Source organism: Gopherus evgoodei, chromosome 1, assembly GCF_007399415.2.
Source record: "Gopherus evgoodei ecotype Sinaloan lineage chromosome 1, rGopEvg1_v1.p, whole genome shotgun sequence".
Lineage (NCBI taxonomy): Eukaryota > Metazoa > Chordata > Testudines > Testudinidae > Gopherus > Gopherus evgoodei.
Window position 1 is genome coordinate 15,360,385 of NC_044322.1, and position 23,750 is coordinate 15,384,134.

At 45.3% G+C, this 23,750-nt stretch overlaps 2 protein-coding genes across 8 annotated transcripts in view; one reads left to right on the forward strand and one right to left on the reverse strand.

Moving 5' to 3' along the window:
- PRCP (prolylcarboxypeptidase) overlaps positions 1-3,966 on the reverse strand; it is a 76,947-nt gene extending 72,981 nt beyond the window's left edge. For both annotated transcript variants that reach the window (XM_030558372.1, XM_030558368.1), the window contains exon 1: positions 3,556-3,966. In XM_030558372.1, the coding sequence (XP_030414232.1) occupies positions 3,556-3,717 (162 nt within the window). In that variant the 5' untranslated portion in view covers positions 3,718-3,966. The remainder of the gene's footprint in view (positions 1-3,555) is intronic.
- Positions 3,967-4,220: 254 nt separating this feature from the next.
- DDIAS (DNA damage induced apoptosis suppressor) lies at positions 4,221-23,535 on the forward strand. 6 transcript variants are annotated; one of them, XM_030558409.1, is made up of 6 exons: positions 4,221-4,304; positions 8,686-8,814; positions 10,173-10,334; positions 18,061-18,178; positions 18,277-18,402; positions 20,743-23,535. In XM_030558409.1, exons 2-6 carry the CDS (start codon positions 8,702-8,704, stop codon positions 23,275-23,277), a joined length of 3,054 nt encoding a protein of 1,017 aa, XP_030414269.1. In that variant the 5' UTR covers positions 4,221-4,304; positions 8,686-8,701; the 3' UTR covers positions 23,278-23,535. The 6 variants fall into 6 exon arrangements, with proteins under 6 accessions (XP_030414269.1, XP_030414285.1, XP_030414262.1 ...); XM_030558402.1 differs by lacking the exon at positions 4,221-4,304 and adding an exon at positions 4,336-4,419; XM_030558419.1 differs by lacking the exon at positions 4,221-4,304 and adding an exon at positions 5,092-5,205.
- The last annotated feature ends 215 nt before the right edge of the window (positions 23,536-23,750 follow it).

A 23,750-nucleotide genomic window follows, 5' to 3' on the forward strand; every position in this document is an offset into this window, starting at 1 on the left:
ACTCCAAAGAGAGACTGCTGAACTCGAATTAATATGCAAATTAGACACAATTAACTCAGGGCTTAACAGAGACTGGGAATGGCTGGGGCATTACACTAATTGAATCTATTTCCCTATGCTAAGTTCTCCTCACACCTTCTATGGGTCATCTTAATTATCACTTCAAAAGTTTTTTTTCCCCTGCTGACGATAGCTCACCTCAATTGATTAGACTCTTTCTGTTGGTATGCATACTTCCATCTTTTCATGTTCTCTGTATGTATAAATATCTCCTGTCTGTGTGTTCCATTCTGTGCATCTGAAGAAGTGAGCTGTAGCTCACGAAAGTTCATGCTGAAATAAATTTGTTAGTCTCTAAGGTGCCACAAGTACTCTTGTTCTTTTTGCAGATACAGACTCACACGGCTGCTACTCTGAGTACTGTACAAGGAAGGTATGCAAGTTAAAGGTCCCATAGCAACAGTAGCTTCTGCATTACTTGATTTGTTTCTCAACATTCTGGACTTCAGCCTCCATCAACATAAGCTTTTTGCATTTGATCTCACTTTAAGTAAGAAAATATGGGTAAAGAGGAAGTTAATGTTAAACTTTATAATTCCATTGCATACTTCCCCAGTTGCACAAAGAGCAGATTCAGCAATAGTTGAATCTCAGCAGTGAAGCTTCTGATACAAATCCTGCTTCAAACGGTGCTATAAAGTGTTTATATGCTCCACAGTCAAACTCATATTAAACACAGAAATACTGTACTGTAGAAAAGCGATTTTCCCCTACGGTCATTTGCAACTTTTTATTTAATAGTCTTTCCCGCCTTTCCACAAAAAAAATTTACCCAAGGGATTAGTTAGAACTTACTATATGAAAAGTTGAGACTTTTCAAGGTGGCTCTTCTGAAGTTATCCATTTGCAACATGCCATAAAATATTCTTTAAAGTTTAAAGTATCAAGTTTGTTCTCTGACAATGGAACTTACTCCTTGTTGAACGGATTCTGCTCAAACTTTTTAATGTACCTCTTTGGACAGAGATCTAGTATAGAAAGTTTCAGCCACAAAGGAGAATTTTTGTAAGTGGTGAATATACAAAAATGAGTTAAAAATGAAAGTCTGCTTTGTGATTCACACTATGACGTTTGTTGACATATTCACAAATTCAGTTTTCTCTTTTTATACAATATTCTGGAAGTCATTATGCCAAACTTGTTTTTCTCCTCTCAATCCTGTGTTAGAGACCATTTGGATCAAAACAGGATCTTTGTTGCTAAGAAGCTAAAATAAGAAATAGGGAACAGAAACATACTTTGTCCTATAAAGTTGTGAAACCTTGTTATCCCCATGTCAGGGCTCCTTCCCCACTCTAAACTCTGGGGTACACATGTGGGGACCCGCATGAAAGACTCCCCAAGCTTATTTTTACCAGCTTAGGTTAAAAACTTTCCCAAGGCACAAATTCCATCTTGAACAGTATGCTGCCACCACCAAGTGATTTAAACAAACATTTAGGGAAGGCCACTTGGAGCGCTATCTTCCCAGGAAAGGGGGTGTAGGGACTTGGGGGGATATTTGGGGGAGGCTTGAGAATAATATCCTAACCACTTAGTACAGGTGAACACAGACCCAAACTCTTGGATCTTAAGAACAATGAAAAATCAATCAGATTCTTAAAAGAAGAATGTTAATTAAAGTAAAAGAATCACCTCTGTAAAATCGGGAAGGTAAGTGCTTTACAGAATAACACAAGAGTCAAGAACATAGAGGATCTCCCTTCTAGGCAAAACCTTAAAGTCACAAAACCAGGGATAAACCTCCCTCTTCCTACAAAGGAAATAACAAGCCAAAATAAAAGTAAACTAACACATTCCTTCGCTGCTGCTACTACTGCTACTACTAATGGAGTTGGATTGCTTGCTTCCTTGATCTGTTTCCAGGATGCATCCAATGAAGTGGGTATTAACCCACGAAAGCTCGTGCTCCAATACGTTTGTTAGTCTATAAGGTGCCACAGAACTTTTTGCTGCTTCTCCAGGAAAAGGCACACGGAACAGACTACAAAGCCCCCCCACCAAGATTTGAAAGTATCTTGTCCCCTTATTGGTCCTTTTGGTCAAGCATCAGTTAGGTTACCTAAGCTTCTTACCCCTTCACAGGTAAAAGAGGAATTAACCCTTTACAGGGTAAAGAGGGATTTTATGCTACCCTTAGTTGTATGTTTATGACACCCCATTTTCTATGCAATATTGTTATAGTCAGGTTGGTCCCAGGATATTAGAGACAAGGTGAGTGAGGTATTACCTTTTACTGGACCAACTTCTATCAGTGACAGAAACAAGCTTTTGAGCTTACACAGAGCTCTTCTTCAGGTCTGGGAAAGCCACTCAGGCTATGTCTATGCTAGACGTGCTACAGCTGCACTGCTGTTGCGCTTCAGGCAAGGATGCTCTAAGCCGACGGGAGATAGCTCTCCTGTCAGCTTAGTTACTCCACCTCCCACAAGAGATGGTAGATATGTCAACAAGAGAAGCTCTCCCACCAATATAGCGCTATCTACACCAGTGCTTAGGCCAGAGTAACTTATGTTGTTCAGGGATGTGGATTATTTACATCCCTGAGTGACGCAAGGTATATTGAAGTAAGTTCTAGTATAGACAAAGTCTCAGAGTGTCCCTGATCAATACAAGATGAAACAGATTGTTTAGATACATACTTAACACATATTTAAAGGACCATTCAAGGTGATGTGGCCCATTAACTCCCCTCCAGTCATAGGGAGGAAAGGAGAAGGAGAAACAGCTGAGGGGGGGCTTGTGTGTGGGAAAAGGAGACTAAAGTTATGTCCATGGGCGGCATGTCTAATAGGCAGAGGAAGGCTGTGCCTCCTCAAACAGCCCCGGTGGCCCCAACCGCACTCAGTCCAGAGTGCCCCCCCTGCAGCTAGTTGGCCCCAGCCCAGGCAGGCTGCAACTCTTCCAGGACGAGACGCCTGCTGGGGCTCGGATTTGGGGTAGCTTGGACTGCCCAGGGCTGAGGAGACCCCCCCCCCGCAGACCCTCACGCTGGGGTGACCCTGGCCCCAGACCCTCACGCTGGGGTGACCCCGGCCCAGGGCTGAGGGGACCCCCCCCCCCGCAGACCCTCACGCTGGGGTGACCCTGGCCCCAGACCCTCACGCTGGGGTGACCCTGGCCCAGAGCTGAGGGGACCCCCCCCAGACCCTCACGCTGGGGTGACCCCGGCCCAGAGCTGAGGGGACCCCCCCTACCCTCACGCTGGGGTGACCCTGGCCCCAGACCCTCACGCTGGGGTGACCCCCCCAGACCCTCACGCTGGGGTGACCCCCCCCCAGGGCTGAGGGGACCCCCCCAGACCCTCACGCTGGGGTGACCCCGGCCCAGAGCTGAGGGGACCCCCCCAGACCCTCACGCTGGGGTGACCCTGGCCCCAGACCCTCACGCTGGGACTGGCCCCAGACCCTCACGCTGGGGTGACCCTGGCCCAGCGGAGGGGACTCTCCGGCAGAGGCCGGGGCTGTCTCCGGCGGGGCGAGCGGAGGCGCTTACCTTCTGGGGGAAGTAGCGGGTCTGGTAGAGGGCGGCGGGGCGGGACTGAGCTCTCCCCGGGGGGCCGCGCCGGGAGGCCAGGGGCAGGGCGGAGAGGGGTCCCGGAGGGCAGCGGACGCTGCCCAGGCCGAGCAGCAGGAGCAGCCAAGGTAGCCCCAGCATAGCGACTATGAGCAGCGCCGCCCGCGCTCCGCCCGCTTTATACCGGCCGCAGCTCCCCGGGGCACTGCCCGGCCCCGCATGGGGGAGGGAGAGGCCGAGAGGGGAATCCCGGGGCGGGGAACCTGAGCGGAGGAAGGCGCGAGTCGGCGGGGGGGCTGCTGGGGGGGCTCAGCGCCCCGCCCCGCCCCCATGCCTGGGGGGGGAAAGGGATTCGGAGCTATCAGCCTAGGGCCCCTGGCGCCCCCAGGGGGAGGGGCCTACTCCGGCACGCAGCTCTGCGGCTGTGATTGGTCCGCGGGCCGGGCATGCCAGGATGTGGTTGGATTTCCGGGGATGAGCAATGAGCGTCTCTCTGTCTTGACTGCAGTGATTGGCTGCAAAACTGAGAATGGCTACTTCTGATTGGCTGCTGCGTTTGGAAGTGGTGTTTGGCTCAGCTGATTCTTTGACTGTTCTCTGTGAAGAGCAGCAATTGGCTACCTGGTCTGATCATTGGGAGGCAGCGATTGGCTCCTTGTGGATCGTTCACTCACGTGATCAGTTTCTGTGGTGTTATCCCAGGAGGCCGAGGGCCTGCACGATAATAGGTGTGTGAGAAGGAGCGTGTGCGTGTTACGTCACTTTCCCTTCAGGCTAAATGAGCCAGCGGGGATGGAGGGCGTTAGGAGCGGGGGGCTTTACCCTGAGCCGGGCCGCGAGTGGGTGAGTCCAGCAACCCCCAACCGTCTGCCCGCTCCTAGGAGCGGCCCCGCCGCGCCCCCCTCAGCGCCTGTCCCTGGCACCCCGCCTCCTGCCCGCCGTTACCACCCCGGGAGCGCCCCAACTTCTCCGCCCGCCCTCCGAGCCCCCGCTCCCTCAGCTGGGCTGTGCCCAGCCTGGCCTCAGCAATGGCTTTGCCGCCCCCGCCTTCGGGATACGCGGGCTTTGCCTGTGGCTAGCTCCAGCCTGGGGCTCCCGGCCATACCCCCACGGCTCCGTCCCTCCCCCGGCAGCGCGGGAGCGGGCGCCCAACGCGGGCAGGAGCCGATGATGTTGGGTCCAAATTCCCTAACCCCCCCCCCCCATCAGTTCACTCACGGTCCCCTCAGACATGGGTTAAGTGCCCCCCACCGCTCCCGCGGCCCGGATCTCCGGCAGAGAAAGCGACTGTCAGTATAGCCGCAGCATTGGGCAGTAAGGAAGATGGGGCGTCAGAATGACGCACTGCCCGTTGCTACAGGGGTGCCAGATCCTAGCTGTGTGGCTTGCTCACCTGTGTGTTAATTGGGATGACCAGCATCGAGAAGGACGTGCATTGCAGCATTGCATGACCTAATCAGCATTCACTTTAACAACAGGGGAACAGATTGGTCTAAAATGCCAGAAACGGTAACTGCGCAGCTAGTGAGCCCCATTTAGGAGTCTCAGGATTAGAATGGCAGGAGTACTGCAGGTTCCGATTCAGCTGTATTGCTTTCTTCATGAGCACCATAAACTCGTGGCTGAAAGGTGGGGGGAATGAACTGATCCACTAGAGGGCACCAAACACTGATTTATAAGGGGGGATAACATACCTGGAGAAGGGGGATGCTTATTGAAGCCTGTCAAAGAGTTGTGTGATACAGCCGTCTCCAGGGCTGTTCCTTTCGATGCACAGCACTCTGAGACAAAAATGATATTCAGGTAATAGCAACTAAAGCTGACTCAGTCTCTCATGTGTCTGACGAAGTTGGTATTCACCCACAAAAGCTTATGCTCCAATACGTCTGTTAGTCTATAAGGTGCCACAGGGCTCTGTCGCTTTTTACAGATCCCGACTAACATGGCTACCCCTCTGATACTGATTGTACGTTTTTCTATATAAACTGCACCTGAGGGGTTAACAACAAACCTGTAAAATGCAAATGTTACACCCCACCTCTCACCCTGTCTCCCGTGCAGAGTGTGCATTTGTGTTTATTTCCTAGCAGACTGAAAATGCATAGATGATAACGGTGTTTTGACTGCATGGTGCCAATACTGCCAACTTCTCTGCATGAAACTCCTATTGATTTCTATCTGAATTTCATATTTGAAGTAGTTACAAGATCAGACTCATTCTTTTGTCAACTCTCGAATTTATTCCATGTACCAAGAAAATAAGTTTGGACTTTTATGTGGTTCTGTAGCTCTCTTGTGTATTTGTTCTTGAAATCAAGACTATTATGTGGTTTTGGTAGCATTTATGGAACATAATGTTTATACAGTCAAATCTTTCTCTGGTGCATTAATGCTAGGGATAATATCAGTCCTGTCATTTGATATCCCAATGTATTTTGTCTTTCTGTGTCTGTTTTCTAAACTTTAAACTCTCTGGGGCTGGGACCACTTTGATATCTGCACAGCACTGGACATGTTGTCTGTGCATACAAAAACAAAGTTAACAAGTCTTGTAACCTGAATATGACAACTGGTGCTTGTTCCAAATCTTGATTTACTTTTCCAAAATGGTAGATACACTCTGCCTGATCTGGCCAAGGTCAGAGGAGGTGTCATCAATTATTTAGATACTTGGCCTTAAATATTTACAAAATAGATATTCTTTTGAAATATTTTAATATAGCTATATCTACAAACGCTGCCCTTGAAGTCATACACACATGCATACCAGAAGGAGCTATAGGCTGATGCTGTGGATAATGTAGGACCTGGGAATTTATTAAAAACATTTTCTCAGAGTTGTAAGTTTTTGGGGGGAGGGGTGTGGCTAGTGTATCTTCAAAAGGGTTATATTGGTTTGGATAGTACAATGACAGTGAATCTTGCATAGAGAAGTTTTATGGCCTCTCCTGATGCAGTTGTAAAGCTCTGTGTAGTCCTTTAAAGAAGCTTGATTTCTACATCTCGCACTGCTCAAAAGTAGCTTGGCTGTGCCTTTATTTGAAGGCATAAGATGAGATGGTTTCTACCCTTCTGTGGAGCAGAATACCCTTGGATATTCCTTTTGATTTTAATTAGACTATTTAAGGTGTGAAGGGTATTGTTCATTGTGAGCAATCATGCCTAAACATTGCCATTATCAATTGTTTGCTTAAAAATGGCACCTTTGGAGCTCACTGGGGATACCTAAATGGTTGAATGTACAAATGCTTATGTCAGTTATATGAACACTTCAGTTTGTCAGTTTCAGAAATTCACACTCTATTCTCCATTCTACGAACTTTAACAATCTGAAGAACTATACATCATCTTAAATAAGGCCCTTAAACAAAGTCTTCCACTTCTATTTGACAACTTTGGAACAACGTCTTTCATATTGATTAGTAGAAGATATTTCTACTCTGTAGTAACCCACAAATTGATAATTCAGTGAAGAAAACTAGAAGAACTGGGGTTTTTAATTAAAACTGTACACAGTATAAGGTGCTAACTCTTCTTAAAAAAAAAATCCTCAAATATATTTTAGGGTAGATAAAACTTTGCCCCCAACTATATTGAAATGTTAATTTGGAATTTTACTGTTGTCTGGGTCAAAAGCAGGTGTTCATGGTGCCATATGATTAAAAGGCTCTTTTTTTCTCTATGCCAGTATACTGAGGAGGTTGCTTTACAAAAGCAGCATTAAAATTCCAAGTGTTGCCCTGTTGGATTAAAAATGTTTATCATGATGAAACATTTTAAAGAGATGCTTCAACTTGTTTTTTGAACTTGATTTGATTTCATGTTAAAAATAGTTTGCAGGACTTCATCTATATAAGTCCTTCTGATAACTCTTTAGTTTTACAATCACGTTTTCCTATTCTTAAACGAGCTGTTGCTGTCAAATACATAAGAAATATTTCTGTAAATAGACTCTCTCACTGAAATGATTTGAGTGCTCTGCAGTTTCAGAATTGAAGTCTTGTGGTACAGATTCCTATATTTTTAAAAAACCCGCATAACAAGAAGCATATATGAATGGCTAAATGACCCTTTGAGAAAACAGCAGCTTTGAGAGTAAAGTGCACCTGAGCAAAAATGTGTATATTCAAACCAGTTTACCTGCATTGTTTAAATTTGGTGAAACACAAGACTGAAACTGCATGGGCCAAATGTCTGCTCAAAAGAAGGATATTTGAGTTAGTCCCCTAAAAAATAGATTTATCACAGAGGTGCCTTCTGTAATTTAACTATAGCAGGGGTGGGCAAACTACGGCCCATGAGCCATGCCACGCGGCTCTGTCCCGCTCTGGCCAGGGCGCTAGGTTGGCTGCTGGACCCCCCGGCTCCCGTAAGCCGCGGCATGGCCCTGCTCTGGTTCTTACGCGCTCCAGTGAGAGCTGCAGGGGCGCTGCCTGCGGATGGGGCAGTGTGCAGAACTGCCTGGCTGTGCCTCCGCATAAGTGCCAGAGAAGGGACATACACTGCGTCCGGGAGCCGCTTGAGGTAAGTGCTGCTTGGAAGCTGCACCCCCCGAGTCTCTCCTTACACCCCTACCCCAGCCCTGATCCCACTCCTGGTCTCCAAACCCCTCAGTCCTAGCCCAGAGCACCCTATTACACCCCAAACTCCTCAACCCCAGCCCCTCCCAGAGCCTGCACCCCTTTCTGCACCCCAACCCCAATTTTGTGCACAATCATGTCCCGCCATACAATTTCTATTCCCCGATTTGGCCCTCGGGCCAAAAAGTTTGCCCACTCCTGAACTATAGAGTACACTGGTAATTCTGCAGAGAAAATTAAGACTAGTTAGGAAACTATTTAGCTTCTCATACTACTATCAGATCCACATGGACAGACCTGTGCCTCATTGAAGTTAGTGGTGCACTTTGCTGGTCTGCAGTTAGATCAAAATGCACAATTATGGTCTTCATTCTCAATTGAAAGGACAACCTAGTGATATTCCGAGTGCCTCTTGAATGCCCAGTGTCCACCTGTCCCCTGATCGTTCTTTATTTTTAAGAAAAAGAAGTTTGTGTTAAAATTTCATAAATGAGAATCTCATCAGATCATTCTGTGTTTCTCTTTTCAGGTGACACTGTGAACACATGAATGGCAGGAGAAGACTGTTAGCTGCCTCTGTAATTTCTGTCCAAAACTCCAGCTTTGTGTATCCTTCTTGTCAAAACTGCTTTTCTAAGCTGATACTAGATTCTAATAGGTAGGTCCAGGTTGAGGCATTGCTAATTGTTAAATTGGAAAGCACTTGGCACACTTCAGGTGCTATATACATAAGTGGTCTGTAAAAAGTTGCTTTAAAACTATTATGTTAGTGCCTGGGAACCTAGTCATGGACCAGGATCTGATTGTTCTTAGCCCCATACAAAAACAGGCCTTGCCCCAAAGAGTTTACAAATGTAATTATAAGATGACACAGCAGGGGAGACAAAATATAGAAGGGGAGCACAATGAGAAAATTCTCATGATCATCAATGACAGTGGTCTGCGCACACTAGTAGCTTAACTGTTGTCAAGTTTTTTGTATGCATTATGGCAATGGAGAGTTTTGGGGGGGCGGGATTTGAAAGAGGCAGAATATGGGGCACTGAGCACATAATACGTTTACTTTTCCATAGGTTTCTTGGAGTCTAGATTCACTAGTTCCTGCTTTCTTATGCCAGTAGGAACTATGGGTTCAATCATGCATCTATAGACACTTTCTCCTGGATGTCTTAACTTCAGTTTAAGATGACTAAAACTGAGCTGGTTTCTTGAACTTCATGAACCCTTTCGACTTTCCTCATTCTGTGACTGTAGACAACCCCATCCTTCCTCTCATAACATGGGGTCCTCCTGTGTGATTTCTCCTCCTCACCATATATCCAGACAGTGCCCAAATTTTGCCCTTTCCTATTCCACAGCATTTGGCAATCACAGTACCATTTCTGTAAAATCAAGAAACTCCCACAAATGTGTGGAACATCCAGATTCCTGTGCTGCAAACCCTGGGCACTGAGACTCTGAAACACATGAAAACAATGAATTCCGGAAATACTAAATTGACACATCCAGTTTTAGGAAGCTCAATATCTCCATAGTGTCAGATATTGAAGACAGATATTGGAGGTTTCTAAAATCTGAGGGGTTTTGTTATCTTTTTGATTTATCCAAAGCTCTAGATACTAGAGTAAATTAAAAAAAAATTTCAAAATACAAAAACTGCTGTGCTAGGAATTTCAAAGTGAAATCAGTCATCCCGCAACCTTCCCCCCCCCCAAAACCATTAAAGTAACCCCAACACCCCACCCCCCCGGTAGTGTATATTAAGCTTATGTTTACTAAATGTTTAAAGGAGCTTCACTGAAGTTCATGGGGCTTTGCATGATCACAGGGATCTGCCTTTGTTAAGCTTATTGCAGGATTGGGGCCATAAAGAGCAAAGAATAAGGGAAAAAAACTCCAAATTTCTGATTTGGTACAAGGTGTATGATGCTGGTAGTATTTATTGATGGATAGAAATTCTTTCTTACTATACCATCAATTAACAATGTGTGCTCATTTTTCCTACTGTCTTACCAGGTTTAAATGCCTAAAATGTGGCTGCACGGGTAAAGCTAAGGATGCAAACTACAGGTATAAGCTGTCCCTAAAAGTTGCTGGCACTAGTGATTTATTTGACGTTACCGTGTTTGGAAGCTCTTTAGAGCCATTCTTTGGGGTCACGGCAGGATGTCTGCAGAGGTAAAGGATGCTTTTTTTTTTTTTTTTTTTTTTTTTTTTTTTTTTTTTTTTAATTATATAGCTGCTTCCCCAACCTCAGCCTAGCAGAATCTGGAGAAGGGTGCGTGGGGATAGACGGGGTATGGCTACATTTGTGGCTTTTAATATTTGTGGCTCTGCAGTGTGTGTGGCTGTTTCGTGGCTCAAAATATTTTCTTAGACCTGTTTGCCAACTTGATATCTGAGCAGTATTCCTCAGTAAGCTGATAAAAATTAGATCTGGGTAGATGGTGATTTATTTGTAAGGGAGAACTCAGGGAAAATATCCACTTGTTACAAGCATTTATTTGGCACCTATCACCATATTATCTGGACACTTTAAAAGACTTCAGTTGAGACATTAAAGATCTTCCTAAGGGTATGTCTACACTACAGGATTATTCCGATTTTACATAAACCGGTTTTGTAAAACAGATTGTATAAAGTCGAGTACACGCGGCCACACTAAGCACATTAATTCGGTGGTGTGCGTCCATGTACTGAGGCTAGCTTCGATTTCTGGAGCATTGCACTGTGGGTAGCTATCCTGTAGCTATCCCATAGTTCCCGCGGTCTCCCCCGCCTATTGGAATTCTGGGTTGAGATCCCAATGCATGATGGTGCAAAAACAGTGTCGCAAGTGATTCTGGGTAAATGTCGTCACTCAATCCTCCGTGAAAGCAATGGCAGACAATCATTTTGCGCCCTTTTTCCCTGGATTGCCCTGGCAGAGGCCATAGCATGGCAACCATGGAGCCTGTTTTGCCTTTTGTCACTGTCACCGTATGTGTACTGGATGCCGCTGACAGATGCGGCACTGCAGTGCTACACAGCAGCATTCATTTGCCTTTGCAAGGTAGCAGAGATGGTTACCATCCCTATTGCACCATCTGCCATTGTAAATTGATGATGAGATGACGGTTATCAATCATTTTGTGCCATCTGCTGCTGTCATGGGTGCTCCTGGCTGGCCTCGCTGAGGTCGGCCGGGGTCTCATGGACAAAAATGGGAATGACTCCCTGGGTAATTCCCTTCTTTGTTTTGTCTAAAAATAGTTCTGCCTAGAATATGGGACAAGTCTACTAGAGAGCATAGCCACTCCATGTCAGAGTCCCAGAGATCCCGCAGAAATGATGAGCTGCATGCCATTCTAGGGGGTACCCCTGCAACAACCCCACCCGTTGCTTCCCTCCTCCCACACCCCTCTGCGCTACTGTGGCAGTGTCCCCCCATTTGTGTGATGAAGTAATAAAGAATGCAGGAATAAGAAACACTGACTTTTTAGCGAGATAAAATGAGGGGAAGGCAGCCTCCAGCTGCTATGATAATCCAGGCAGGACATTAAAGGGTGGGGGGAAGAGGAGCGCAGCCTCCCGCTGCTATGATAGTCCAGGCAGTACAGAATCTTTTCTTTAGACACGAAAGGGTGGGGGCGGGGCTGATGGAGCTCAGGCTCCAGCTGCTATGATGAGGACGGTTACCCAGCATTTTGTACCGTCTGCCAGGAATGACAGGGAGTCATTCCTATTTTTACCCAGGCACCCCCGGCTGACCTCACCGAGGCCAGCCAGGAGCACTCACGGGCCGATGATGGTTTTTCACCATTTTGTACTGTCTGCCATCGGGAAAGGAAGGGGAGGGGATGCTGCTGTTCAGCGCCACAGCACCGTGTCTACCAGCAGAATGCAGTAGACATACGGTGACATTGAAAAATGGCAAGAAACGATTTTTTTCCCTTTCCTTTCACGGGGAGGGGAGGGGGGTAAATTGACGAGATATACCCTGAACCACCCTAGTCAATGTTTTTGACCCTTCAGACATTGGGAGCTCAGCCAAGAATGCAAATGCTTTTTGGAAACTGCAGGGACTGTGGGATAGTTGGAGTGCTCAGTCCCCCTCCCTCCCTCCATGAGCGTCCATTTGATTCTTTGGCTTTCCGTTACGCTTGTCATGCAGCACTGTGCTGAGTCCCTGCTGTGGCCTGTGTCTATCATAGCCTGGAGATTTTTTCAAATGCTTTGTCATTTCGTCTTCTGTAACGGAGCTCTGATAGAACAGATTTGTCTCCCCATACAGCGATCAGATCCAGTATCTCCCGTACGGTCCATGCTGGAGCTCTTTTGGATTTGGGACTGCAGTGCCACCCGTGCTGATCAGCGCTCCACGCTGGGCAAACAGGAAGTGAAATTCAATTGTCCGCAGGGCTTTTCCTGTCTACCTGGCCAGTGCATCCGAGTTCAGATTGCTTTCCAGAGCAGTCACAATGGTGCACTGTGGGATACCACTCGTCGGGGAGGAGTACAGAAACCGGTTTAAAGAGCCCTTTATATCGATATAAAGGGCCTCGTTGTGTGGACGGGTGCAGGGTTAAATCGGTTTAACGCTGCTAGATTCGGTTCAAATGCATAGTGTAGACCAGGCCTAAGAGACCAAATCCCATGAATCTGACTGTCTGCAACTTAATCCATCTACTAGGAAACTAGGCATTAACATTTGAGAAGATCTTGTCAAAGAGGTGCACCTCACAATTTCATTTCATGAAATTTATTGGTATGACAGGTGTACAAGTGTTGCCAAAGTGTAGGAGAGAGACCTGAAGGATCTCTGTCAAAGGTAGGTATTATCTGCCCTTTGTGAGGCTCACATTGCATTTAGAGTTTTGGTCCCTTATGTCCCTTTATCATTAGTGATCATTCCTGGTCTGATGGCAAGTTGCTAATTAACATAGCTTTCTTCAGGTTTTTAGACACTTCTGCATCATTTAGATGCCTCATTGGGGGATATCTCTCTTGCACTACCTTGTGTTTTGGACATGGAGATAAAAAATGTCTTGTAGCTCTTCACTGAAGTGGTCAGGTTTGCATTTAGCAAGAAATGAATTCCCAGGCTTGCTACTGAGAACTGAACCACCAGCCCTACAAGCTTCACCCTTTGGGCATAAAAAATCCTGCCCACAAAAATCTTATAATGGGATTTGACTTGAATGAGAATTTTATGCATGTGATCAATAGGAGCAGAGTTGGACCTAAGCCAAGCATTTCTGAAACCACCACCTTAATAGCTCCCGTAGGTAGGGAATACGTTCCCACCCATCTGATTTGTATTATCTTTTGCTAACTCTCTAATAACGTACTTACAGTTAGTCTTGAAGCTGATGAACAATCATGTGAGCTCTCCCTCTCTCAAATTTCACACACAAGTTGTGGTGGCACCCCGCTTTGTCTTATGTTCTGAATGGTTAGGAAAATATTCTTTCTTTTTATCCCAATCTGGCACCTGTTACTCCTGGGGGAATTGTGCAGTACTGTGTGTGTGCATAATTAACAAGCCCTGTAAATTTCTAATTTTTTGCGCAGAAAAAAGGTTCTGCTGAAACATTGCTGCCATTCTGCCTTTTGCCCATGAGAGGGCACTATGGCGCAAGAACAGCCCCAGCTCCCTGCAGAAAATAACTTCTGCAATTCCAGCTTTTGCCCACCTGAGTGCGCTGTGGCAATAGAACAAAGCTACAGCTCATGGCCAGCAAGGGAAGAAAGAGAGCTGCCTTCTTTGCAGAGCTTGTCAGGCCAGGTCAGGAGACAGGGGCTGTGGGAAGGCAGACAGCATGGGGTATAGGTGGGGAGTCAGACAGGGGGCTCATAAGGGTTAGTGGGGGAGTACAGACTGGGGCAGGGGCTGAATGGGAGTGGAGGCACAGGGCCATAGCGGGGAGGGAGGTGTAGACACACATGGGGACAGAGAGACACCTGGGGCAGAGGCAAATGTGCCTGATTGAATGGGAGAGGCTAGGAGTCAGCCAGGGTTTGTATGGAGAAACTCCTTAACAATCCCTTCCCACCCCCCCCAAAAAACCTCTTCCATACTTTTCCCACCCATACCCAACAACCCTCCAGATTCACACCCAGGTTCCTTCCCAGCAATTTACTTCCCTCTTCCTCAGCTCCTCTGTTACCTCTGACTCCCGCAAACCTTTGCGTTGCTTCTGAGGGGTGTGGGGAAAATGGTTCTGTACTGTAGTTTAAATGAATTACTCAGAGTTCTGTATTAATATGCCTAGTAAGGAATCTATTTGTCAAAAACAATTTCCTGAATCTTTTTTGTTGTCTATGTTGTTACAGACATACTTGCTGATAGGTATTTTGAAATAAATGGCCAAAAATAATTGAAATTGGTGTGATGATATTGTGGTGTTTTGACAAATAAAAGTCTGCAAAATTCTGCATATTTTAAAGTATTGTGCGCAGAATTTTTAATTTTTTGGCATAGAATTCCACCAGAAATAACCTTTCCGTCAGGCAGACATCATCATTAGAGTAATATGTGGTACCATCTTTTTACCAACTGACATTCTCATGCTTCAATTCCATGTTTTTTAGTTCCTTTATCAGCAGTAGTTTATATGAATAGGGAGTGTAGAGTGTCTCAGGGCTTGTCTGCACTCACAGTGCCACAATGGCACTTATTACTCCAATGGGAGAACTTCTCCCATTGGCGTAGGTCAGCGGTTCTCAAACTGGGGGTTGGGACCTCCAGGGGGTCGCAATGTTATTACATGGGGGGGTCGTGAGCCGTCAGCCTCCACCCCAAACCCCACTTTGCAGCCAGCATTTATAATGGTGTTAAATATATTTTAAAAGTTTTTAATGTGTAAAGGGAGTCGCTCTCAGAGGCTTGCTATGTGAAAGGCGTCACCAGTACAAAAGTTTGAGAACTACTGGCGTAGGTACACCACCTCCCCGAGAGGCGATGATTATGTTAACAGGAAAAGCGCTCCCGTCAACATAGCACTGTCTATACTAGGGGTTAAGTTGGTATAACTATATCACTTGGGTGTGAATTTTCCACACCCTGAGCAACACAGTTATACTGACAAGTTTGTAGTGTAGACCAGGGCTCAGTCTGTGTGCACACATGCTTCTGTACATTTTGATTACTTTGTAGCAGAAGAATGTATCCTTAATACTTTGTTTTAAAAAATCCACCCGGTGTGGTGTGAATTTATTGCTATATTTCAAGCTTGGTGCTAGCTTTAATTTTTGGCCTTGTCTACAATAGAACATTGTACTGCTTTTACTATATTGTTTTACCTGAAATGGCAGAACTCCCACCCCCTCTTAGTGCGGATAAAGTTATATTAGTATAAGGCCTGGTCTACACTACGCGTTTAAACTGAATTTAGCAGTGTTAAACCGATTTCACCCTGCACCTGTCCACACAATGAGGCCCATTATATCGATATAAAGGGCTCTTTAAACCAGTTTCTGTACTCCTCCCCGACGAGAGGAGTAGCGCTGAAATCGGTATTACCATGTCGGATTAGGGTTAGTGTGGCTGCAAATCGACGGTAGTGACCTCCAGGCGCTATCCCACAGTGCACCATTGTGACTGGTCTGGAAACCAATCTGAACTCGGATGCACTGGCCAGGTAGACAGGAAAAGCCCTGCGAACTTTTGCATTTCATTTCATGTTTGCCCAGCATGGTGTGCTGATCAGCATGGGTGGCGATGCAGTCCCAAATCCAAAAAGAGCTCTAGCATGGACCGTACGGGAGATACTGGATCTGATCGCTGTATGGGGAGACAAATCTGTTCTATCAGAGCTCCGTTACAGAAGACGAAATGACAAAGCATTTGAAAAAATCTCCAGGCTATGATACAGAGTCCACAGCACAGTGCTGTGTGACAAGCGTAATGGAAAGCCAAAGAATCAAATGGATGCTCAGGGAGGGAGGGGGGACTGAGCAATCCAGCTATCCCGCAGTCTCCGAAAAGCATTTGCATTCTTGGCTGAGCTCCCAATGCCTGAAGGGTCAAAAACATTTTCCCGGGTGTTTAAGGGTATATGTTGTCAATTTACACCCTTCCCCGCCCCCCCCTCCGCCCCCCCCCCAGAAAGAAAAGGGGAAAAAAAAACATTTCTCAACTTTTTTCAATGTGAACGTATATCTACTGCATACTGCTGGTAGACAGGGTGCTGCAGCGCTGAACACCAGTATCCCCTTCCCGGTGGATAGCAGTCATATTGTACTGTCTGCTATCATCATCATCAGCCTGTGAGTGCTCCTGGCTGGCCTCGGTGAGGTCGGCTGGGGGCGCCTGGGTAAAAATGGGAATGACTCCCGGTCATTCCTGGCAGATGGTACAGAACGGCTGGTAACCGTCCTCATCATAGCAACTGGAGGCTGAGCTCTATCAGCCCACCCCCTTTCATGTCTAAAGAAAAGTTTCTGTACTGCCCGGACTATCATAGCAGCTGGAGGCTGCCTCCCCCTCATTTTATCTCACTAAAAAGTCAGTGTTTCTTATTCCTGCATTCTTTATTACTTCATCACACAAATGGGGGGACACTGCCACGGTAGCCCAGGAGGATTGGGGGAGGAGGGAAGCAACAAGTGGGGTTGTTGCAGGGGTACTTCCTAGAATGGCATGCAGCTCATCATTTCTGCGGGATCTCTGGGACTCTGACATGGAGCGGCTGTGCTCTCTGGTTCTCTAGTAAACTTGCCCCATATTCTAGGCAGGACTGACTCTATTTTTAGACAAAACATAAAGAGAATGACCCGGGGAGTCATTCCCATTTTTGTCCATGCGCCTGCGGCTGACCTCAGCAAGGCCAGCCAGGAGCACCCATGACAGCAGCAGATGATACAGAACGACTGATAACCATCATCTCATCGCCAATTTACAATGGCATGGCAGACGGTGCAATAGGGATGGTAACTGTCTGCTACCTTGCAAAGGCAAATGAATGCTGCTGTGTAGCACTGCAGTGCCGCATCTGTCAGCAGCATCCAGTACACATACGATGACAGTGACAAAAAGCAAAACTGGCTCCATGGTTGCCATTCTATGGCATCTGCTAGGGCAATCCAGGGAAAAAGGCGCGAAATAATTGTCTGCCATTGCTTTCACGCAGGAAGGATTGAGTGACGACATTTACCCAGAATCACCCGCGACACTGTTTTTGCATGGGGATCTCAACCCAGAATTCCAATGGGCAGGGGAGACTGCGGGAACTATGGGATAACTACAGGATAGCTATCCACAGTGCAATGCTCCAGAAATCGACGCTAGCCTCGGTACATGGACGCACACCGCCAAATTAATGTGCTTAGTGTGGCCATGTGCACTCAACTTTATACAATCTGTTTTACAAAACCGGTTTATGTAAAATCAGAATAATCCCATTGTGTAGACATACGCTAAGTGTGCTTAATACCAGTATAGCTATTCCTATACCAGAAAGGCAACAAGTTACTCTGGTATGTCACCTTTATACCAGTATAACTGCATCCACACTGTGGGTGGTACCAATCTAATTATCAGTAAAAGCACACCCTTAACAGAAATACTTATACTACTATAAAAATTGCATACAGGCCAGTCCTAAAGCAAATTTATGTAGTTGTCTGATTCTGCTTATTCCATTATTTCCCTACCTGATTTTTTTTTTCCAGTTGCGTGTGTCACTTCTTTTCTTCTGAATCATCTGGAATTGACAGATAGTTAAGTTGATTCTCTGCAGATCACTGCTTTGTCACTGTTAACTTCCTATTCAGATTTCATCTTTTCATTCTATGCGTAGCTCAAAAACCTAACCCAATACCCCATCTTTAGTGTGGGTGCCCTAATCATTGCAATTTAAATACTACATAAAGCTTTCTCTGTCCCATGTCAGTACTTAACATTTAGCTTTCTTCATTCAAGGTATATTCAAGATTTTAACCAAGTATCAGGAGAGCTGGATAGAGATGCATCTCCACATGTGTTAATTCAAGCAGTCAAAACTTGTTTCATTGGGAGAAGATTTATATTTGGAGTGAAGGTAACTTTCCACATTTGATCCATTAGCTTCCAGTTGAATCATGCAAATTTTACGAAGCAGTCTTGAGAGTCTAATGTATCTTGCGCTCTCACTGATAGAAGCAGAGCAGCATGTATGATGTCTTCTGGGGACTGAAATATCCAGCAAAGAAGGCAGTGGGGCTAGGCCACAAGATGAGGAATCAGACCTGTGTGCCACTCTCAGTTCTGCTACTAACTTCCCATGTAATTGAGTAAGGCCCAGATTCACAAAGATACTTAGCAGCCTAAACCCCAGATTTAGGCATCTATGTTAGGCACTACTTCCATCCACAAAACCCCACTCGGCTGCTGTCTGTAGAACCTTAGGCCACTTGGCACCTAAATTTTCAGTCCACCAACTGGGAGAACAATCTCGCCTGTTGGGGTCTGATGCAATTGGCCTGCTCAGAGCACGCCTACCGAATCAGGCCTCGTTCAAAACTTGCCGGGAGGTACCCGCCATTGTAATGCTTAGTCTCTTGGCTAGAGCAAACACCCAGGATGTAGGAGACACAAGTTCAATTCAATTCCTGCCTAATGGGGGGAGAGGATTTGAACAGAGGTCTCCCACGCCTCTCAGCAGAGTGCGCTCACCACTTGGCCGTGGGATGTGTGTCTGTCTCTCCTGATGAAGCTAGTCCACTTTGAATAAATATCTTAGTCATTGGAGCCAGGAGACTGGACTTGAGGTCTCCCACCTCCCAAGTGGGTGCCCTAACCCCTGGACTATAGTATAACTTTATCTCTCTCTCTCCCCAAATGTCTCGTTTGTTTGGGGTTTTTTGTTTTGTTTAACATTGGAACACTGCAAGATAAAAAGTGGTAAATATATTATAATTGCTACAGTTTAGCACCTGCACTCACAGACCTTTATGCATCTGAGTGTTTAGAGATCTCCACAGATCCGAAGACACTACTATAAACTGATAGCTCAATAGAAACCTCCGAGGTGTTGGTTATATTTTTATTTTAAACATTTTATATCTTTTGTAATCTCAGGTTTTGTTAGTCCAGACATTTCAGTCTAGATTAAGTCCTGAGAGATACTGGTTAGCTCCCACTCCCACAGATGTGCTGGGAATTCTGTGTGACCTGTGTATTTCTAGTGCACCTATCTCCCTGGTATCTGAATAGTGGAAGTTGGGAGAGCAGCTTTATGAGAGTAGCTATTCACTAAGGTTCCAGTTATCCAGCCCTTTATATATGTGAGTACTCTTTATGCACCTGAACAGTCCTTTTGATGGGAATGAGGCTGCTCACATTATAAGAATCACTCTGATGTTTAAGGAGTGTCTGACTGGGTATAGTTGTGTACACAACTATGCCCGCTCCCAACTCAAAACACCAGTATTAAACTCTGCAGTGTTAAAACTAAGACTCAAATACAAAGGGATTACCCTAGCCTATAAGTATGTACATGAGGAACAAACATTTAATAATAGACTCTTCAGTCTACTAAGCAGCACAAATTCGGACTGGAAGTAGGCATGTATTTTTAACAGTGAGAGTAATTAACCATTGGAACAACTTACCAAGAGTCATGGTGGATTCTCCATCACTGACCATCCAAGATTAGATGTTTTTCTAAAATACCTGCTCTCGGAATTATTTTGCGGAAGTTCTCAGGCCCGTGCTATTGAGGCAGTCAGACTAAATGATCATAATGGTCCCTTCTGGCCTTGGAATCTGTGAATCATTCTGCAGTCTGTGCTTTCCACCAATACATACATACACATACTTCTCTCTTCTGAACCATATCTCCTCCCTCTAAGTGTGGTATTAAACACCACAAGCAGAACTGCAGAGTCTGGGGGTTTTCTGACACAAAGTACTTGCAGGTAGCTATAATTTGGGCAGTTGCTCAGCTGTGGCATTGCATTTCCTCTAGACACTAAAGGTGTTTTAATCGCTACATGCCTTATGCCTTTCTTTTTCCAAGAATGCCTCTAAATTTGAACCTGCAGTTTACATCCAGTGTATGATAAACGAGGGTGCAAATAGAGTTCCAGGTGAGGCGCCTCTGATAATCTTACTATTAAACTCCAGCACTGTTTAGACCTAACTGAAGGGGTCAAGGTAATATTCCTCTCCCCTCCATGCCCCTGGGTATACGGGTGCCCAGCTTTGAACATTGCTCAGTATGTCATAGTTCAAAGGAAGGGAGCTGCTGTCTAGTGGCCATCTAGTCAGTTATGCAGTACATCCCTCCTCACAAGATGGCCTTCTCTAGTGAAGTAGTTTTTCTTCTGCCCGAATTCCTACTGAGTTTTCACCAAGCACTCTGAAAATTCCTTCTATCATTGCAACTAAGGCCTTCTGGGTGGGATGTCCTTTATAGGCTTCAGTAGCGCTCATTTGCTAGGGTGTGCTGCTGTGAGACAGCAGGTTTTTCTCTTTCCCAAAGACCCTGATGAAAAGAGAAGTTCTTTAAAATGAACTGTGGACTGGACTTGTTTGGATCTTTCTTGCTTTCAAACCCCATAAAATTTTCCTCTGTATCCAGACAAATCATTACACTAATAAACGTAATGAATTCTTTTGCAGAGTTCTGAAAACCATGATGGAGGGCACTCTGTTTCTGACAGCATTTTGCCAAACTGCTCCAGAATTAATAGACTTACAAGAGATCTTACAGCCTGCCAGATCTTCCTGCCAAACGCTGCTGTTGCCGGCTTTACTGTTATCAGCTACTTTCATCAGCTCCTGCAATCTGCTAATTTCCGGAGCAGTCACAGCAGCTCACAGCAACCCGATTGTCCTTTCATTGCAATAGATGAGCCTAGCAGTGAGCTCAGCAGCTTGTGTAGCTCTGGCAGCAACTCATGTTTTGTTCAGTCAAGGGGCCGAGAGAGTTTTTCAGTACCCTGGCAGCAGTCCTTTGGCCTGACTTCTTCATCTGTTGAGTGGGTAACAACAGAAGATTTTTCATCTTTAGAACTGAGCAAGGCTGCTGGTGAACAGTGTAAACTACATGAGAGAGACCAAACCATTCAAGATTTGCAGCTCTGTAACTCTATGAATGAGAGAAATGAACAGCAAGATAGTGAATTTAGTTCACTATCCAGTAGGTCAGACACAATCACTGCGACTGAAAAACTAGAGAGCTGCTCTCATTTAAAGAGAGAGTGGTCACCTGCCAGGAACAGCTCTAGGTTGTTACAAAGTCCATTGGATTTGGGGGTAAAATACTCTTGCCTAGAGATTATCAGCAGACATGATTACTGTCAAGAAAAATCTTGGAACTCCTTGCCTTGTCAGATAAAAGATGATTCCTTTTGCTCCTCAGCAGTGTCTCTTAATCATGGAAGTATAGCTGGAACTTCTCAGGATGACCCTATGATTTGGGACGAGCTGCCGTTCTCTGAAAGTCTAAATGATTTCATAGTCAAAATTGAAAACCAGAGCACCATATCCGCAGTAGGCCTCAATGCTCATAAATGTTCCCTTCGTGAAAGAAACGAGTTGGATGAGAATCATAGCAAAACATCTTGTAGGCAAGGCATTGTACATGTTGCCTGCAAATCAACCACCACAACAGGGAGGTTCCCACCACTAGCAGAGAATGTGAATACTTGCAAAGAGCATATTCTCTCCTGCCATCAATCACACCTCACTCCTGTAAATGGCCAAGCATCACAGTGTGAACCTTTGTACAGCATTTTATCTACAAGTACTAAGGGAGGCAGAGAGTCTGACTTTATACCTGACCCACCTCTGCTAGTGCTGTCGCAGTCCTCAGCAGTTAGAGCAACTTGTGTTCTTTCAGCGGGCAGTTTTCTACAATCTGAGAAAGCAAATGTTAATATTTCAAACAATGCCCATTCTTTCACCAACCTTCAGTGTACTATGAAAGATGCAGAAATCTCATATTTACAAAGGAGAGAACACCCCGCCCATTTACACTCTCTGTATGATGGCTGCATAGCTGATTGGGAAAATAAAGAAAATTGTAGTTATCCACCAAACCTAAGAACAGATCTTACAAGCTCTCAGGAACTGGGCTGTGATTTAGCAGCTCCCTACAAAGCTAAAAATACGTGTAAGAGAGAATTAGAACTATTAACTGAATTGCAAGAAAATACTGTTAGAGCTATAAACCAGAATGACATGCTACAAAACAACTCCAATCACTCCAAAAGCAGCTATAATGCTTCTGCTGACCTCTTTGAGGCTAGTGCCAGAGAGATGGAAACTATGGTAGAATTTTCAAATAAGTCTCACAACTCTTCAGCACAGGAAAATGTTTCGACTGAAAAGTACACAGCATCTGAATTAGTGTGTAGTCCTTTAGATGTTGGCTGCACCTATTCAGAGAGCAGATCCTCACTTAGTTTACCACCTCCTTTTGGTAAACACAGTACACCCATAAGTTATTCACTTTATGATTCAGAACTTGATCTGGTAGATACCCAGAACTTTGTTCCTTACTCACAGTCAACTCCTGTTGCAAGACCTCTTCAAAAATTTAGATCCCAGAGGGGGAGAGAATCAGTTCTCCCTAAACTGACATCTAAAAGTCCTACTAAAATCTGCTGCAAATCTAAACAGTCTAGGCCGTCTACTAAAAATACTTTAGTAAGACAACTTACCAGCAAGTTCCTGAAACACAAAAGATCAAGTAACACAGCCCTTAGTAAATCTGTTTCACAGCAGTCATTTATCAACAGCGAGGTGCCAGAGAATGATTCTAAAGAATGGATCCCTCCATCAGCAACAAAATTGTTACAGCCAGTTGCATTTTCTAATTTTAAAACAGTTGGATTGCAAGCCAGGAGCCAAGCTATCTGCAAACCCATTGACAAAAAGACTATTTCTGAAAACAAAGTCAGCAGTGGAAAGTCAAGAACTGATACATGTTTAAGAAGCAGAAAATTAAATCCTATGAATAGAGCTGGAATTCCAACAACTCCTATACCTACAAATGCTGCTAAGGCCTTGCTTCTAAAAGATGCGGTCTCTGGAACTTGTGCCTGCTCAGAAACCCAGAAGAGCCGTTCATGTGCAACTTACTTAGTGGGTGGACTGGATGAGGCAGTTAGCTGGTCTCCTGAACTGTTTACAGAAAAATACTATTTCTAGTATGTGGCTCTTGGAAAACCTCATTTTGTTTAATTTTTGGAAGTATGTCAGCATTGCCGGAGAAGGAAAAGAGACATTTTAAAAAAGTTTAATTATTCATATGTGTCTCGGCATCTCTCGTTTTAAGATGAATTCTACCTAACTGCAAAGCCTTTTGTCCTACACGGAGGTTGGGGAACACAGAACCCTGCTGTCACATTATTTTATTGTGGATGAAATGACTAAGCTAAAAAAAGTGAAAAAAAAGTTTAACATTAATAGGCTATGCAACCTTACTTTTCAAGCCTGTTCAAGCAAAGGCTTGTTTTGCCAATAATTGTATCTTCCCTAGAGAGAGAGCCCTAGGAATGCACCATGGTCCTGCCATGAGGTCAGGGGCCTGGACTCGATGACCTCTTGAGGTCCCTTCCAGTCCTTGAGTCTGAGTCTATTCTCCTGCTTTGTTCAAAACACAGGCCTTGGATTCTGCTTTC

What these genes read in the sequence shown, in the direction of transcription:
- DDIAS (XM_030558409.1), top strand. Translation starts at nt 8,702, where the DNA reads ATGAATGGCAGGAGAAGACTGTTAGCTGCCTCTGTAATTTCTGTCCAA. An exon ending in CTGATACTAGATTCTAATAG is followed by an intron (nt 8,815 to 10,172) that starts GTAGGTCCAGGT and finishes CTGTCTTACCAG; the next exon opens with GTTTAAATGCCTAAAATGTG. An exon ending in ACGGCAGGATGTCTGCAGAG is followed by an intron (nt 10,335 to 18,060) that starts GTAAAGGATGCT and finishes TCTTCATTCAAG; the next exon opens with GTATATTCAAGATTTTAACC.